The sequence below is a fragment of the Electrona antarctica genome, assembly GCF_951216825.1.
Source record: "Electrona antarctica genome assembly, chromosome: 5".
In the NCBI taxonomy this organism is placed as follows: domain Eukaryota; kingdom Metazoa; phylum Chordata; class Actinopteri; order Myctophiformes; family Myctophidae; genus Electrona; species Electrona antarctica.
The window spans coordinates 18,051,259-18,066,651 of record NC_136810.1 but is presented as its reverse complement, the minus strand read 5'-3'; the positions used below and the strand labels follow the sequence as shown (position 1 = coordinate 18,066,651).

The window sequence follows — 15,393 nt, the reverse complement described above, 5'->3', positions numbered from 1 at the left end:
TCTCTTTTGAACGGTTACGGCATTTATTGAAGTGCTAAGCGAAGGATGTGTACATCTCACAGGAGAAGGACGTGTGGGAACTGAAATGTACAGTATTGCAATTCATACAAGCAGCCTGATCAACATACCATTTATACTGTAAAAAAAACAAAAAATGCCTTCAGTATGCTCTACTATGCAGCAGATGTCCACCCAAGATTAAGCGATGACCAAAGGCTTTCTCTGTTTGACCATGTAGTTTTATTTTCTCCAAGGGCTCCTTTAAATTAAACAAGTCTTATATATTTGTGTGCGAAGCAAACCTGTTGAGCCCAAATGGAAAAGCTGGGTAACACTTTAAAGTGGCTTTATCCCTGTTCCCCCTCCGATCCGTTTTGCATAATTAACACAAGTAGTTAAAAGTACACGGCAAAAACTTGTTAGTACTTCTTGAAAGCACCAACAATTAAAGAGCTTCATACATTTTTAACATCGCTATAGCAGAGATTTATGTACACAATTGTATCTGTATCATTATTGTTAGGGGGAATCCCATCATTCAGTACTTAAAACAGCATGAATTATTTGGATGCCGGAATTAAGACAGTGTAAAGTGTTACCAGAATATTCTACCACAGTGAATAAAAAGCAAAAGACTGATATCCCAGTCAAGTTTATCACCATCCAAATCCCTTACATTTTATTTAGAACATTTAAATAACATACTAAATATGTTACAGCTTTCTGTCGAATGTATACAGTCAAAGCCCAAAGGGGTTATAGATAAATGTACTGCAGCTTGTATGACCCCCTATACGATATTGTGCGGACAGACAGTTTTTCAGGTCGTGGACAGAATTGGTATGTACACAAGGTGAGCAGCAGCAATGTGGGGCCTGGTGCTTTAGAAGTTAATGGCCTTCCCGAAGGAGGCAGCCAGGTTGGCTTCTCTGAAGGCCTCAGACACCGTCTGGAAAGAGAGAGAGAGAGAGAGGAACGAGGGAGGGAAGGAAAGGAGGTCAGGTTGTTCGTGAATTTGATTAAGTGAGTTTCTTTTTTTTTTAAACATATGTTTATTGCCTCTATCCCCCGTTACTGCAATGAATGTCACTGAAACAAATTCCAATCAACTCTGTTGACATGGCAATAAAGTATTGAATCTTGACCCCATGGCAGCACAAATACTAAACAAAAACTTCAAAAGAAATGTCCATAAATATAAAACAAATTATTAATAACAAAAAAAAGATGAAGTGAGTTTCTTAATGATGTCACAGGACCACAATGGAAACAAGCCTCTAGGGCGTTTTGCGTTATTCTTTTAACAATCATTGTAAACCGTACCCCTGTACAAATTGCATACTGTTAATAAAGTATGCAATCAATCAAAAAGGTATCATTTCATAGTGTGCATTCGCAAAAAACGTGTTTCAATGGATCTGATGTAGTTATTATACAAGGCGTGTCAGAAAAGCAAATGCTAATCGAGTAATCGCTTACGGTGTGTCACAGTGTTGCGCAACATTTACAATATTGTTCATATTGTTTACTTCTCTCACTCTGTGCTTCCGTTACCCTCTCACGCAACTGGTGGTGGCACCACCATGGCCCGAAGAATCAATTTAAAATTCCTGGACAAAATGTATTCCCGACAGCAACGATATTCATGTGTAGTTGTGTATGTAGATGTACTGCATGTTTACACAATGCAAGCATGTTCTTTGCTCAACCACAGCACTTCATTAGCAACTTGCACGCAAGGAGTGTGTAAGAGCACACATCAGCGGTTATCTAGCTTTTCGCAAAGATTAATGCTATAGTACACAGTGGATATCATATTAGCATTTGCTACTGGGTGTACATTGTGCATGTGTAACTCACTGGATGAGCATGGCAGACTCTGGCTATATCCTCACAGGACGCTCCATACTCCATGGCTAGTGCCGCCTCGTTGATAATCTCCCCAGCTCCCTGAATACACACACACACACAAAATTACAACTATTCTTAATATCTTTCAAAATAGGTATGGCTATTAAAATAAAACTTTGACCATCATTGGAAAAGATTCTCTAAATGTGTCATTTACAATGGTGATTCATTTGGCGCACAACAAACGGCATGTGTGAAAAATGTCTTACAGATCCGAGGATGTGTGATCCCAGCAGCCTGTCTGTCTCCTTGTGACTGAGAATCTTCACCAAACCGTCTGTGTCATTATTTGTCTTTGCTCGGCTGTTGGCGGCGAAGGGGAACTTCCCCACCTTGTATGGGGTGCCCTGGTGAAAGAAAGTACATTAGTGTTATTACTGATGGCATGTTTCTAGTCTTGCGTAGCTAAACAATTCCACAATCTCAGAATGGTAGTATATAGAGTCTGGAACTACACCTCCCGAAAGCCCAGAAAGGAAGCCGTCATCTGTCATTTCCGTTCACAGAAATTTTACATTTTATTTTAGAATTTACATTTCTGATAAGCAGCAAGCTATGTGCGTTGATTATTTTGAACTGAGAATTTTGAACTGAGAATCTTTCACGCAATCTTTGCGTGAAAGATGAAACGGAAGCAGGAGGAGGCGTCACATCAGCTTTATCCTCCGATCATTTTCAGAGCTTCTGTTGCTCCAGACTGTATGATGAAAGCATTTGAAAAATGTTGGAGTATTTCTGCCTCGCAAAAGTTGTGAAAGCCGTCTTCCGTTTGTCATTTCCGTTCACTAAAACATTTTAAAATATATGTTTGAGTTCCCATTTCTGCTGAAGCAACTAGGCTTCAACTAATTGTATTCCTTACATAATTCCATTTTGCCTTTGCAGTAGTGTAAGAACCAGAGTCTCTCAGAATATGTGGAATTATCGCCATCTAGTGCCCATTGCTTGGAATTCCTTTTTGAGGCGAGGCAATGAATCTGGAATATAAAAACCCTCATCACAAATGCACTGTAAAGTTGATTCAATGCAGTGATGTATACACACTAGGGCTGTCAAATGATTCACATTTTAATCAGATTAATCACCATTCGAACTTTGTCCAAAATATGCCATGTTTTCCTGTATATTGTTGTGGAAATGTAAAGATAAATGACAGAAAGCGGATATACATGTCTAATGCATTTAGTATATGATGTGAGCATTTGTAGGCCTAGGCTACACTTTGAGTTAAATGAACACTGGCTTTTGGCCATGTAGACTGGGGTCCCAGTCCAGAGATGAAAATATAATGACCTAGGCTAATTTCTATCAATTTAATTTGGGGGTCTGGCTGAGAATCAATAGGTTAAACGGTGTAGACTATAGTTCATTCACAAAATACAATAACATAGCACATAACTATTTTTGAAACAGGGCTTGGTTTAGAAAATCCTATATTTTGCGCTAAAGTAATATATTGAATAACCAATGTAGGTTTTAAGGCTAGAATGGCATTGTAGAGAAGTGGACTAGTGAGAGAGAGAGATTGTCTCTCCTTCATTGAACTGTGTTTATATCCATGGTCGTTTTCAGTCACTTTCCATGTGCGACACAAATGTACCATCATGTGTTTGTTGTGGTAATAGCCTACTGCAGACGCAGCCATGCTGATTCACGTAATCGTGTCGGACAAAATGAAACCAGCCAGACCAACGTTAATGGCTTAACCAATTTAGCGCTATCATTTATTGAAAAATTAGGACCTAATTCACGCCAGCATTTTTTCCAGTCGAGCTCTTATTTTGAAAAGCCAAATTTTCAGTCGAACGGAAGTGGATTATCCCAGCAAGCTCGACGGAGCCGAGGCAGCCTTTGTTTACATGATCAATCTATGCCGGTGCACTGGAGAGCTCCACATCGCCGGCTCTGTGCCGTCAAAGAAACGCTGTTTTGACCAAAATGCCATCTGGGACAAGGAATAGGAGATACAGGCGATTGAAAGAAACGGATAGATTATTATGGCGACGACGATCTAAGATGAACGATCCAGTGCTGTGCTAACAACATTGCTAGCTAACCAGCTAACATAAGTAGCATTACGGCTCGGACGATCGAATGCACTATAAAAGCGCAATTGACAAAGGACTTCGGCAATGGCGGTAAGCGTTAGTATCAAAATTAGGCTTCAATTGACAAAGGACTTCGGCAATGGCGGTATAAGTGTTAATGTACGTAGGACCCGCATTTTAAAACTGGCACAAGTTGCGACGGACCCGATGGTGTAAAATATGCTGTGTGATTCTTGCAGCGCTGCGTGTGAATCCGATAGCTAAAAACTATAGCTAATCCGATTTTTGACAGCCTTAATACACACACACACACCTCCTCTTTAAGCTGTTCTTCGGTCTTGCCCACCCAGGCCACCTCAGGATGCGTGTAGATGACGGACGGCACACAGTTGTAATCTATGTGCACGGCACCGCCAGCCATGCCCTCCGCACAGATGATGCCCTCATCCTCTGCCTTGTGTGCCAGCATGGGCCCGGCCACCACGTCCCCTATGGCGAAAATACTGGAGAGAGATGGGACGAAACATAGTAACAGGTCACCCAATGACAAGCCAGGAAAGAAACGGGTTGATATGATAGCGACCGTGATCTGGTAACACCCATGTTTAGAACTAACATGGGAGAACGCTCATTCTACTAATCTGCCACCAAAATGTGCAATGCCCCTGACACCATCAATTAATTGTGCAACACTGGTTTCTTTCGAAATTGGCCTGAAAAAACAAGACCGCCTGTTCCCATCTCTTTTGTACATATATTGGTTGATGACATGCATTATTGTGTCCCCGGGACTTTTTTTGTGTTATGCTAACTAATAAGTAACTATTTAATCAATCAATCAACTAGAAATGCACTCTGTCGAGGTGCCAACTTGCACACAAGTAGGCCATACATGGCCTACTTGTGTGCAAGCAGAGTGTACAAGTGCTGCTACTAACTAATGTCTATTACAACTGTTGGTCTAAATCCTTCAGACCCGTTATTGACCTTATACCAACCTTGAAACGTACCTTAGTTACGTCACAATCAACAGCCAATAAGGGACTACCATTCTTACCCCGACATACATGCATACCTAGCCGATCACCAAACGTACCTTAGTTACGGTCATCAAGAATGGTGGTCCCTTATTGGCCGACATACATACCCAGCCGATCGCAGTACTTGCGCAAGTAATAACCAAACTTCATTTGTAAAGTCAAGTATACATTATCTACTACTTTTTAACCTGTCATCTATTTGTGGGCATGTCATTATAGGTGAAATACATATGTGTACCTGGGTACTTTGGTCTGGAAGCGGTTGTTTACAGGGATGCGTCCTCTGTTGTCCACCTCTAAGCCCACGGATTCCAGACCCAGGTTACCGGTGAATGGTCGTCTGCCGATGCACACCAGCAGCACGTCACACGTCAGAGTCTCGTTCTTCCCACCTGCAGCCGCCTCAACACTGAAAAAGGTATACAAACATGAACATTTTAAAACTACTGTCCACAATAGAGGCGAGGGACCTGATAAAACTTTAAAAAAAAAAGAAAAAACTAATTTTAGTTTAGTTCTAAAATCCTGCACAAATTCTTTTAGGTAGGTAGGTATCCCCATGGGTAAATTAAGGTGTTACAGATCAACCTACTATATAATATATATCTAACTAATAACTATAAATGCACCAAGTCTCTGTGTGTACGTCTGTAATCCACGTAACTCGAGAACCATTAGCCCCACCAAATTCAAATTCAACACACGGTGGGGGCATGCATTTCCAACTTGCATCATTCCAAGTAGGCCAGTGCCCAACGGGCACCGCCGTAGAGGCCCCATGGGCACCTCTCTAGTATATATATATATATATATATATATAAAAGACCAAACTACTAAGACTCCAAGGGCTTGAATTCAACATCCCCTCCATCCTAATCAGCCTGATCAAGCCACCCAGAGCTGTACCACCCGCTTCAAATGTTCAATAATATGTCCGTGATCAGGACCTTGGAATAGAGCCACTATGTAGGAAACTCGGAAGTGAAACTACTGACACTTTAGGGAGCGCTTGCTTTTTGTGACCGTAAGGCCGTCTCTGGTGGCCTTGAGCCACATGAGGCACCGCCGAGCGAGTCGCCGTGCTGAGCGTTGCGTACCGATAGGCACAGAATAGTAAATATTAGTCTCCCCTACTTTCCATGCCCCCGACATGTCTGCACTAACCCGACTCCGCCAGATGGTGGCAGGCAGACGGAGTCAGGTTATGTCTGCGGTGCCCTGCATGCGTGCAGTCCAAGTGTACACAGAACGTCATCGCTGAAAACGTCAGTATGGCCATATTCCAATGTCCTGATAACGGTTGATAACATGTATTTAATGCAGTGAGGCAGCAACGTGCAACATATCTCTGATCTTAAAACATCTCTTTATTGTGCAGTTGTGATGAATATCTGAGGCATACACACACACACGTGCTCATTGATGTACTCACGCCACATCAATCATGCCATCAGGCCTCTTGGTGGCTCCCATGACCTTTGTGCCCAGCTTGAACTTCATGCCCTGCTTCTGGAGGATGCGCTGGAAGTTCTTGGAGATCTCCATGTCGATGCCCATGCCACCAACGTGGCCCAGGAACTCCACCGCTGTCACTTTGGCACCCAGACGCTGCCACACTGACCCCTGCAGGAAGGGAGGCCAAAGAAACTTAAATATTTGACTGCCATAAAACGGTGGGGGAAAAAAAGAGAAATAAATCTTCTCATCAATGTTGTTTTTTAGGAAAACATAAATAGGCCACTGTATAATTGATATTAATATATTCAACTGTATTATCCATTGTGAAAAGGTTCTTTGAACATTGGATTCTTGGGGGCGAACATTCCGGCTACCCATATGTGTACACAAGAACAATAACACAACACTGACCAGCTCCACCCCGATGACTCCAGCTCCGATGACAATGAGATGTTCTGGAACCTTCTTCAGAGACAGAGCTCCTGTCGAGGACACCACTGACTCCTCGTCGATCTGGAGAGGACAAGCTCAGTGATCAGTCTGTCCACAGCATGTCTTTACTGTCCTTAGTTATGTATTATGAAAAGACCACGTCCATTCTAGGGATGCCACCGATGAATCGATTTTTCGCGGGAGTCTCCAAAATCGACACAGTGACTCCATCTCGTTGTGCAGATAGCATAGGCTAGCATCTAACCAAAACATTGGCGGGGGGGGGGATCGTCAACCACCCGAGGCATGAATTCTTCTACCGCTACGAGCGACGGAGCCACGATGGGCCGTCAAAAACACAAGAGTTTTCCTCCTGTCCGCTATAATGGAGGGGGAACACTTTTGATGACCCACTAACCGTGGAAAGTGCTTTCGAAAGTTGCACAACAGACACGGTCAGACTGTAGTGTATCGCTCGCCGACATCAAACAATTAAATCTGTCTTTTGCCAAATCTCCGTCCTGGGCAGACAACAGGATAGGCTTCAAAAGACAAGAGATCTCCGTTCTGGGCAGTCGATAAGAGCTGTTAAATAATCGATTTGGCTGGTGGTCAGTTTGTGGCATCCCTAGTCTATACTATTTACGACACACAATCACTTAAGCCTGAATTATGCTTTGTCGACGTCAAGCTTAAAAAAATAGCAGACCTACAAGTTCACACAAGCGTGTTAAGTTACAAAAAACAAAGTTAAGAATATGGAGATAGGAGTTTCTGCCCAACAGCAACGCTATAGTAAAATCTCATCTAAACAATCAAAGTGAAGCAAACCTGTATCCCAGGGAAGGGTGTGACCTCAGAGCCGGTGGCAATGAGGATGTTCTTGGTATTGATGACCTGCTCGCTGCCGTCGGCCGCCGTGGCCGTCACCTGGTTCTTACCAGTCACCCGCCCGAACCCGCTCACATGGGTGACCTGGAGGAACCGGGTACAGATACAACCACTGGCATGAGCATGGAGAAAATCTAAAATGAAATCTCACAACTGAATGTTTTTGCATAACCAAGTCCTAATGTGTGAAAGGGACCCCCCCCACAAACACACACACAAACACACACACAGACACGGTTTCCTAAACAATTCAAGGGATATAGTATTTGGGGTCATTTTAACATCTACTCTGGGCGCTTTTGTGAGGACTCCAGACTTTTTTTTAAATAGATTTAGAATAGCCAATCATTTCTGTGTTGTCACTGCTCTTGTATCCTACTGAGTGAGGAGCCCCCACCAGGAGGCCGTAGAGCATTCATCCTACTCCTCCCGCCCAACACTCCCCACCGACAGGTGCCACCCCAGGCGTAGGAGTATGTGCAATGACCAATATCACCCTCCCCGAACACATCGTGTAGACGCTCGACAAAGCCGGATGGCGGATGCATAGTAGCGGTTTATAAGTTGCTTGATTCAGCATTTAGATATTTATATAACAAGTCATGTGAAAGAGATGCATCACCTTGTTCTGTTTGAATAGATGTGCGATGCCTCCTGTCAGAGCTTTGACCGCACCGCTCTTCTGCGCCATCATCTTCTCCAGGTTCAACGTGAGGCCAGTGACTGAGGCACGCAAAGAAAATAAAACACTACTTAAGAAAAAGTAGTAGACTACATAAAATATTTCACGGGGTAGTTCACATTCACCGTTATCTTACATGCAACAACATTATTCAATTATGTACATTTTTCATCATAGTTTTAGTAGACAAAATCAACAGTTTGAGCCGATACTTGAATGGGTTCAGGCACAGGTCAAGTCAAGTCTGGTGACTGACGACTAGTCACATTATTATTATTATATTATAGCCCAATATGACAAAACATGTCCCAAAGGGCTGTACATAAATAAATAAAAACAAGTTATAACAAAACACACTACTACGCAGGTACAGCAGTTAAACTGCTCTGTCACTACAACCAATCCTTTAATGAAAACAGTTCAGGCCTTTTAACAACTTTCATCCTGGCGTCACTTTTCTGGGCATGTGCTAAATCTCTTATTTATTTATTCGTTTTTTGCAAAAACAGCCAATCTACAAGCTCACAGTGCATCATGGTGCGTTGTGCAGATCAGCTATTTTCTATGTGCAAGACCATCATACAACTAAGTATAAAACAGGGCTTAAGTAGTGAATTAACATACTTTGCAACGGTCTAATTAATTATGCTGAATTCTTACATTCAATGCCTCTGGATTCAAAGTCCTTGCCATGTGCCTGGTGGTACAGGTACGAGTTGTTCAGGAGGGCCTATGGAATCAAAATGGGACAAATACAATTAGACACTTGTCAATGATTCCTTTGCTGGAAACCCTGAGAAACTAAATATAAAACAGAATGGAACCCCCCCAAAAACATGCATATTGGTTATGCACAATACATAACAGTAGGGTTATTCAAGTATCTGATTCCCTGTTGAAGTTCAATAAGAAACAAATACAATAAAAGTAATGAAAAACCACCACTTAAATGTCCTATCTTGATGCTTGATAGTGGGGAGCACAATTATTTGAGGCCAATTTGAAATCAGAAAATATATGCTGTATGATTAATCTGGTGAGACATACTGTATAAAGATTTAAATTAACGTGTAAAAATGTACAACGTAAATGAACACTGAGGATGTCATTGTGCAATTATGATATCCACTGTCAAGATTCTTTTTAAATAGATTCTTCATTCTCCTTTTGATACTGCAAAATAATGTAGTTACCTTTGAAGGAATGCAGCCAACATTCAAGCAGGTTCCACCCAGAGTTATATTCTTCTCAACACAGACTACCTACAGGGAAAAGAAAAAAAGAAAAAGCACATCCGCATTAGGAATATAGAAATTATTACAATGAATTACAGTCAGTAATTAGCCTGTGTAATCCCCGTTAACTCTGCCTGTGTCTATAAACTGTATATTACCACGGTAGATTAGTTGACATGTCCGTGAACCAACATCACAAAAGTACTGCTACAGTACATTACAATGTCTGTTAATTCGAGCTAAATTCCAGACACACAAAACTGTAATCAGCAATGCCATAACAAAGGATGCGAAGTTGACGGATTAAAGCAAAATAAAATCTCACGGATGAAACATTTTGTATGGCCAAGTCCTAATGTGTGATTTGTCAAACAGTGTGAAAGGAGCCCCCCCACACACTAGCACGGTTTCCTAAACAATATTAACAAAATATATACAGTTATGATGTTCTAGTCATATTGGTCCTGCTGTTCTACATACTGCCAACCAGGTGAAGAAATCACAGATTGAGGCTTTAACCTTTGGCTTTAAGACATATCCGAGACCATTACAGTACGTTTTAACAGCAGGCGACAGCCAGACGAATTTTCCAGAAGTGCATTATTTGTCAATGGGACCCGGCAACTACTGGCGATAGAGGCGATAGCAGGCGAACAGGCGATGGTCGAAAAGTGGGCGGAGGAACATCGGCCGAAAAGATAAAAATAATTCATCTTTTGGGCGACGTCGCCCAGCGATAGCCAATGAAATTCAAGCGACGCTCGCCGTTGGTCTCCAGCTGTTAAAACATACTGTTAGGGTTTTATGGAATATGCTTCTGAACATATTGCTAGTTTGACCACTTCAAGTGAAAGAAAAAGAGAGAAAAAAGACCCATATCCCATCTATTTCTTTGTGCAACATGCTTTCATAGAAGACATGCTGACTTTTTGGAATCCAAATGACTAAAATCAGTCGTGGCGACTGAAACGTTAATCCATGCATCATCATACTGACGTCATGTATAGACGGTTCAACTCTAGAGGAGCCATGCCGTCAAAGAAGCACTATAGCAAATGTTTTTAAAAAAGTACCGTATTTAGTGCTTCTAATAGGGTACTCTTGTAATATACACAGATAATATATATTTAAATACACCATCTTCACCAGAAAAGGTCAAGTTTTGTACATTACTCCTAAGTAACTAACCAACATTTGGTGTTGCTTTACCTTAAAGCCAAGCTGGGAAGCCTTGATGGCAGCGACATATCCTCCTGGACCAGAACCCACCACTGTGACATCAGCGTCAACTATGGACAATACACGGACAACAACAAAGGTTAACTTTATCATAGGAGACCAAAGCACTCTCTCCAATAGAACATGCTTCACTATTACACAGAATGTTATTGATATAAGTGGATATTGACAAGGATATTATCAATAACAGCATATTGGTGAGGTGCTGACTATCATAAACAGCAGCAATTTTATGCTGAAAGATATCAGTCTACCTTTAAAGACCTAGTGAAATGAAAAATATGTTTTTCACTTTTAGACCATATCCATGGTATGGTCATACCTAACAATTGATGCCAATACAATGGGAACATTTACATTTGTGTATTATTTTTATATCAAAAGTCCATAAAATCCAATTTTAATTACTTCCTTTGAACGAAAGCGTGATGTATATTAATGCATCTTGATTAAATTCACCTGTTTTTTTCCTATTGCTGTGTCGTCCTCCAAACACAGCTGGTTTTGATTACAGAACTACTTTAAATCTCATTCAAGATGACATCCAGACAGTGTATTACTCGTTTTACACTTAATCATCAAGCTAAAATATGTATCTGAAAACATATGCCACAAGCTTTACTGCCCAGCTCTGTCACTTTGAAACAGAAAGCTGTATGCTCATTATTTGTTTTCAGAGTGAAACGTCAAAATAAAATGCCCGTATTTTTCATTTCACCAGGCCTTTAAGGTAATAAGTGTGTGGCTTCTCCCATAATAATACACTAGATTATTGCCAATCAGTTGTGTGAGCGAGAACTATTACAGATATCCTAAATGCTCCAAGTAACACTGCACCGCTTAATATCTTTTGTATTGTCTTCCGTTTGCCATTCTAGGCCTGTTGTCCCCAGTCTCCTTCTCTGACTAATCAATTGGTGCTAAAGTAAATGCAATACAAAGAACAAGCTTTGCTTGCTTACATACGGTCCTATGACTGATCATTCAAGCATATTTGGCAGTAGACCTCATGTAATCCGCTCGGTTGCGCTGCATTTGTCATGTGCATGTCCTGCATCATGTCTATCAGTCTGTTTTAGGGTGTAGTCTTGTGCTGACATGCCTGTGCAGCGGCGACGACTGCGGGGGTGCTTGGTAGCTGAAGCACCCCCCAAAGACAATAGGAACACAATATAGCACCCCCTGAAGCTCCTCTCCCCCTGGTCCCCATTTTGTCACGTAGGCACACGACTCTCACACCTTTACGGGCGTTCCTGTTCCCTGTTCACAGAACAGGTATTCAAATGCTAATATGGTGGCTTTTGGTTCAACCAGTATAAATGTTGCACTGCAGTACACGTACAGTAGCCTTTCTTTCTCACTTGTTCACTCATTCTTTACTGTTGAGCATTGACATATTGATCATGCTGAAATGTTGAATCAAGATGCTGAAACAATGTCACCCACCCCAGTTATAAGAACTATTTGCGCCTGTGTGTGTGTGTCTTTGTTTCTCCTGTCTTTCAGATCCATTGTCAGCACTGTTTACTATGACATCAGTACGCACGTTGTTAGGGTGAGCTCTGCTACGTCTCTTGTGAGTGGCATCGTACAACCAGATCCACGCTGTTAGGGTGAGCTCTGCTACGTCTCTTGTGAGTGGCATTGTACAACCAGATCCAACACTGAGGAACCCATTCCATCACATTTGGAATTGGAACCGCTTCCGGAACCATTTTTGAATCACAGCCGGAGTTGGTATGTGGACGTCTGCTATACAATTACAATACTGGCGTTTCTCAAACTTTTTAATTTCAAGGACCAGCATAACTCGGAAAGTGTATTAATGGAACCAAATGGAGTCCATTTGGTTCAATTTGTACACTCTCAGAGTTACAGACCTGTAAGGGTTCATCTGGAAGCCCCTATAGGAATAGTTAAAGGGAACCGGAATGGTTAAAATCCTAAAGGATCCCAACCCTAATCCTCCAATGCGTTTATTATACTGTACCTGCTGCCGTCTCCCATTTCTCTTTTTTATCAACATGAATTCATTGAACTGCATATGTTTGAGGGGCGATAGCCACTCCTACTGTATGTCCAGCTTTAGGTGTGTGGAACCCACATTTTGTCCTAACAAACATTAAATGCCATTGACAATGAATGGACAATTTTGAGTGTTTGTGTAAACACAAATATTGCATAACACAAACATTGAAGACGAAGGTGAGGGCGCAAATTCGGATTGGCCCGAATGAGATATGTATGATGATGTACGACGATAAGAGCGCCCCTCACTTCACACGGGCGTGATTATTTTAGTTTACATGGACCACAATGGAAACAAACAAGCCTTTTTGTCATAGATAGGACTGATAAACGCTGTCTTACGTGCTGCTTTGTCAGCATATGTTCTGACAGCCACAACCGAAGCACCCTGGAGCTTGCATGGGAGATGGTGGCCCTGCTGGGAATTAGGTTGAAAGAGAAAGGCAGATAAATAAGGAAATGTAAATATTTAAAAAGGAAAAGACACACACACACACACACACACACACACACACACACACACACACACACACACACACACACACACACACACACACACACACACACACACACACACACACACACACACACACACACACACACACACACACACACACACACACACACACACACACACACACACTTTCCTGGATGGCCATGATTTCTTCTCTATTGACAGTTTGTATTGAAAAAGTAGATCATTTTATTTCATGTATTATATTTGCACCAACCATGGGATTGTCCTCTGCATTTGACCCATTGTATCTATTAGGAGCCAGGGACAGCAAAAAGTGTGACTTATCCCTACCCTCCTTCAAACCCACCATAAAAGAGCACCTGTCTGCAATGTGCAACTGGACCTACACATGTCTTCTAGCTTGCCAAAAGAAATGACCCCCAATGTTTTTCTGTAAATCTACTTTTACTGCTCCTACTAGTATTGATGATTTGTATTAATTGTATTGTGTCTTTATGTCTTGATGAATTGAATACACAAGCCCTCAGGGTTTTGTGTTATCCTTGTTTTAGCATTATTATTAAGTCATAAGTGTACCTCTGTACTTTTTGTAAACAGTTAGTATTTAATCAAACAAACAGCTAGAGATCCATAGTCAGATACCCTGGCCTGTAGCCTATACACTTATGTATGTTGGTTTGTTTACTGTTGAGAGAGAAAACAATGTTGCACATTAAACTAATCATCTGGGGAACCTCCAAAATAATTTGGGGACCCCCCTGGGGGTCCTGACCCCCAGTTTGGGAACTACTACCGTAGATCAATTAAGAGGCAGCCTGGCAACTGACCTTAATTGGCTGATGCTGGAGTGGAGGAATGTCAGCCAGTCAACCACCACAGTCTGACGTAATGAACCGGTAGGTACCTTTACCTTACTACCAGTACCTTCTAACTGCCTGGTCATGTCACTTAATAACAGTGCATTTAAAATAGACGACATTTATATCAACAGGCAACGTTTAGCGAGAGAGAGGCCAACATCTGGTAGCCATTTAAACAGTACGTTGACGTAGAATACCCAGAATATAGGCGAGGTTTGTTTTTTTGACATGTTCACTGTGTGCTAACGTTAGCTTAGCTAGCGCAGCAGCTAGATAGCAAAGGCCCCGGACTAGTAAAAGTAGCCCAAGCTAAGAGCCGACAACTGTTCCCAGTGAGCTGTAAGTGTTCCAGACAACATTGTGTTTCATTGTGATATGGTATAATACTGTGTTCTTACCTTGGCCAGAGTGCGGTATAACTGGTTCCAGCTCTGCATGGTGTGTGACAGTGCCCTCAGCTAGCAGAGGGTGATGTTAAATGTTAACCTCCTACAGTAACAGGCGGATCAACCAAGGACTATGCGCATTGCGCGTGTGCACTAGAGACGGGTGTTGCCAGATCATGCGATAGAAATAAGGGTTGCTTATTTGATGGCGTAGGGGGAGGCAGTATAGAGTCTATACTGCCTCCCCCTGGCCAGCAGGGGCGCCTGATGGAGGGGAAAGGAACTGGTTGGAATAACGTGTTCCACAGAATCCACACATGCTACGTCCTACCTACGGCCTGCTCACTCATCATGCATTGAGCTCAGTTTGGGCCTGGGTTAAATGGCAGAGCTAGCGCCCATGATTACATCTTAGGCAATTTGCACTGGGTAAAAAATGCATAGATATGAAAAGAATCACACCCGTGTGAAGTGAGGGGCGCTCTTATCATCATACATCGTAACATCATCATACGCCATCTCATTCTGGCCAATCACAATTTGCGTCCTCTTTTGACTTCAATGTTTGTGTTTACACAAACCCGGAAAGATGGGCATAGGTGGGGCCCCTCAAAAATAGATGCCTCATTGGCCGCTGCAGTTCATTGGAGCGATGTGTCTCCAACAAGGCGGGAGTCAAGCGGAAGTGTGGAAGGCACGATGCGT

The 15,393-nt window shown here is 42.1% G+C and overlaps 1 protein-coding gene across 2 annotated transcripts; it reads right to left on the bottom strand.

Annotated features, from left to right (window-relative positions):
• Window positions 1-636: 636 nt before the first annotated feature.
• dld (deltaD) lies at window positions 637-14,854 on the bottom strand. 2 transcript variants are annotated; one of them, XM_079500868.1, is made up of 14 exons: window positions 14,701-14,854; window positions 13,307-13,382; window positions 10,907-10,986; window positions 9,656-9,724; window positions 9,123-9,192; window positions 8,403-8,503; window positions 7,721-7,864; window positions 6,869-6,970; window positions 6,432-6,622; window positions 5,238-5,408; window positions 4,273-4,462; window positions 2,121-2,258; window positions 1,861-1,950; window positions 637-949 (listed from the first exon to the last, which is right to left on the bottom strand). In XM_079500868.1, exons 1-14 carry the CDS (start codon window positions 14,737-14,739, stop codon window positions 884-886), a joined length of 1,527 nt encoding a protein of 508 aa, XP_079356994.1. In that variant the 5' UTR covers window positions 14,740-14,854; the 3' UTR covers window positions 637-883. The 2 variants fall into 2 exon arrangements, with proteins under 2 accessions (XP_079356994.1, XP_079356995.1); XM_079500869.1 differs by having other exon boundaries at window positions 13,307-13,379; window positions 14,701-14,853.
• Window positions 14,855-15,393: the final 539 nt, after the last annotated feature.

Excerpts from the sequence above, each read along its gene's own strand:
- dld (XM_079500868.1), bottom strand. The coding sequence starts at position 14,739 with ATGCAGAGCTGGAACCAGTTATACCGCACTCTGGCCAAG. Across the intron at positions 9,193-9,655 it reads TTGGCTGCATTCCTTCAAAG|GCCCTCCTGAACAACTCGTA; the intron begins GTAACTACATTA and ends TTGATTCCATAG. Across the intron at positions 7,865-8,402 it reads ATCTATTCAAACAGAACAAG|GTCACCCATGTGAGCGGGTT; the intron begins GTGATGCATCTC and ends CGGTTCCTCCAG.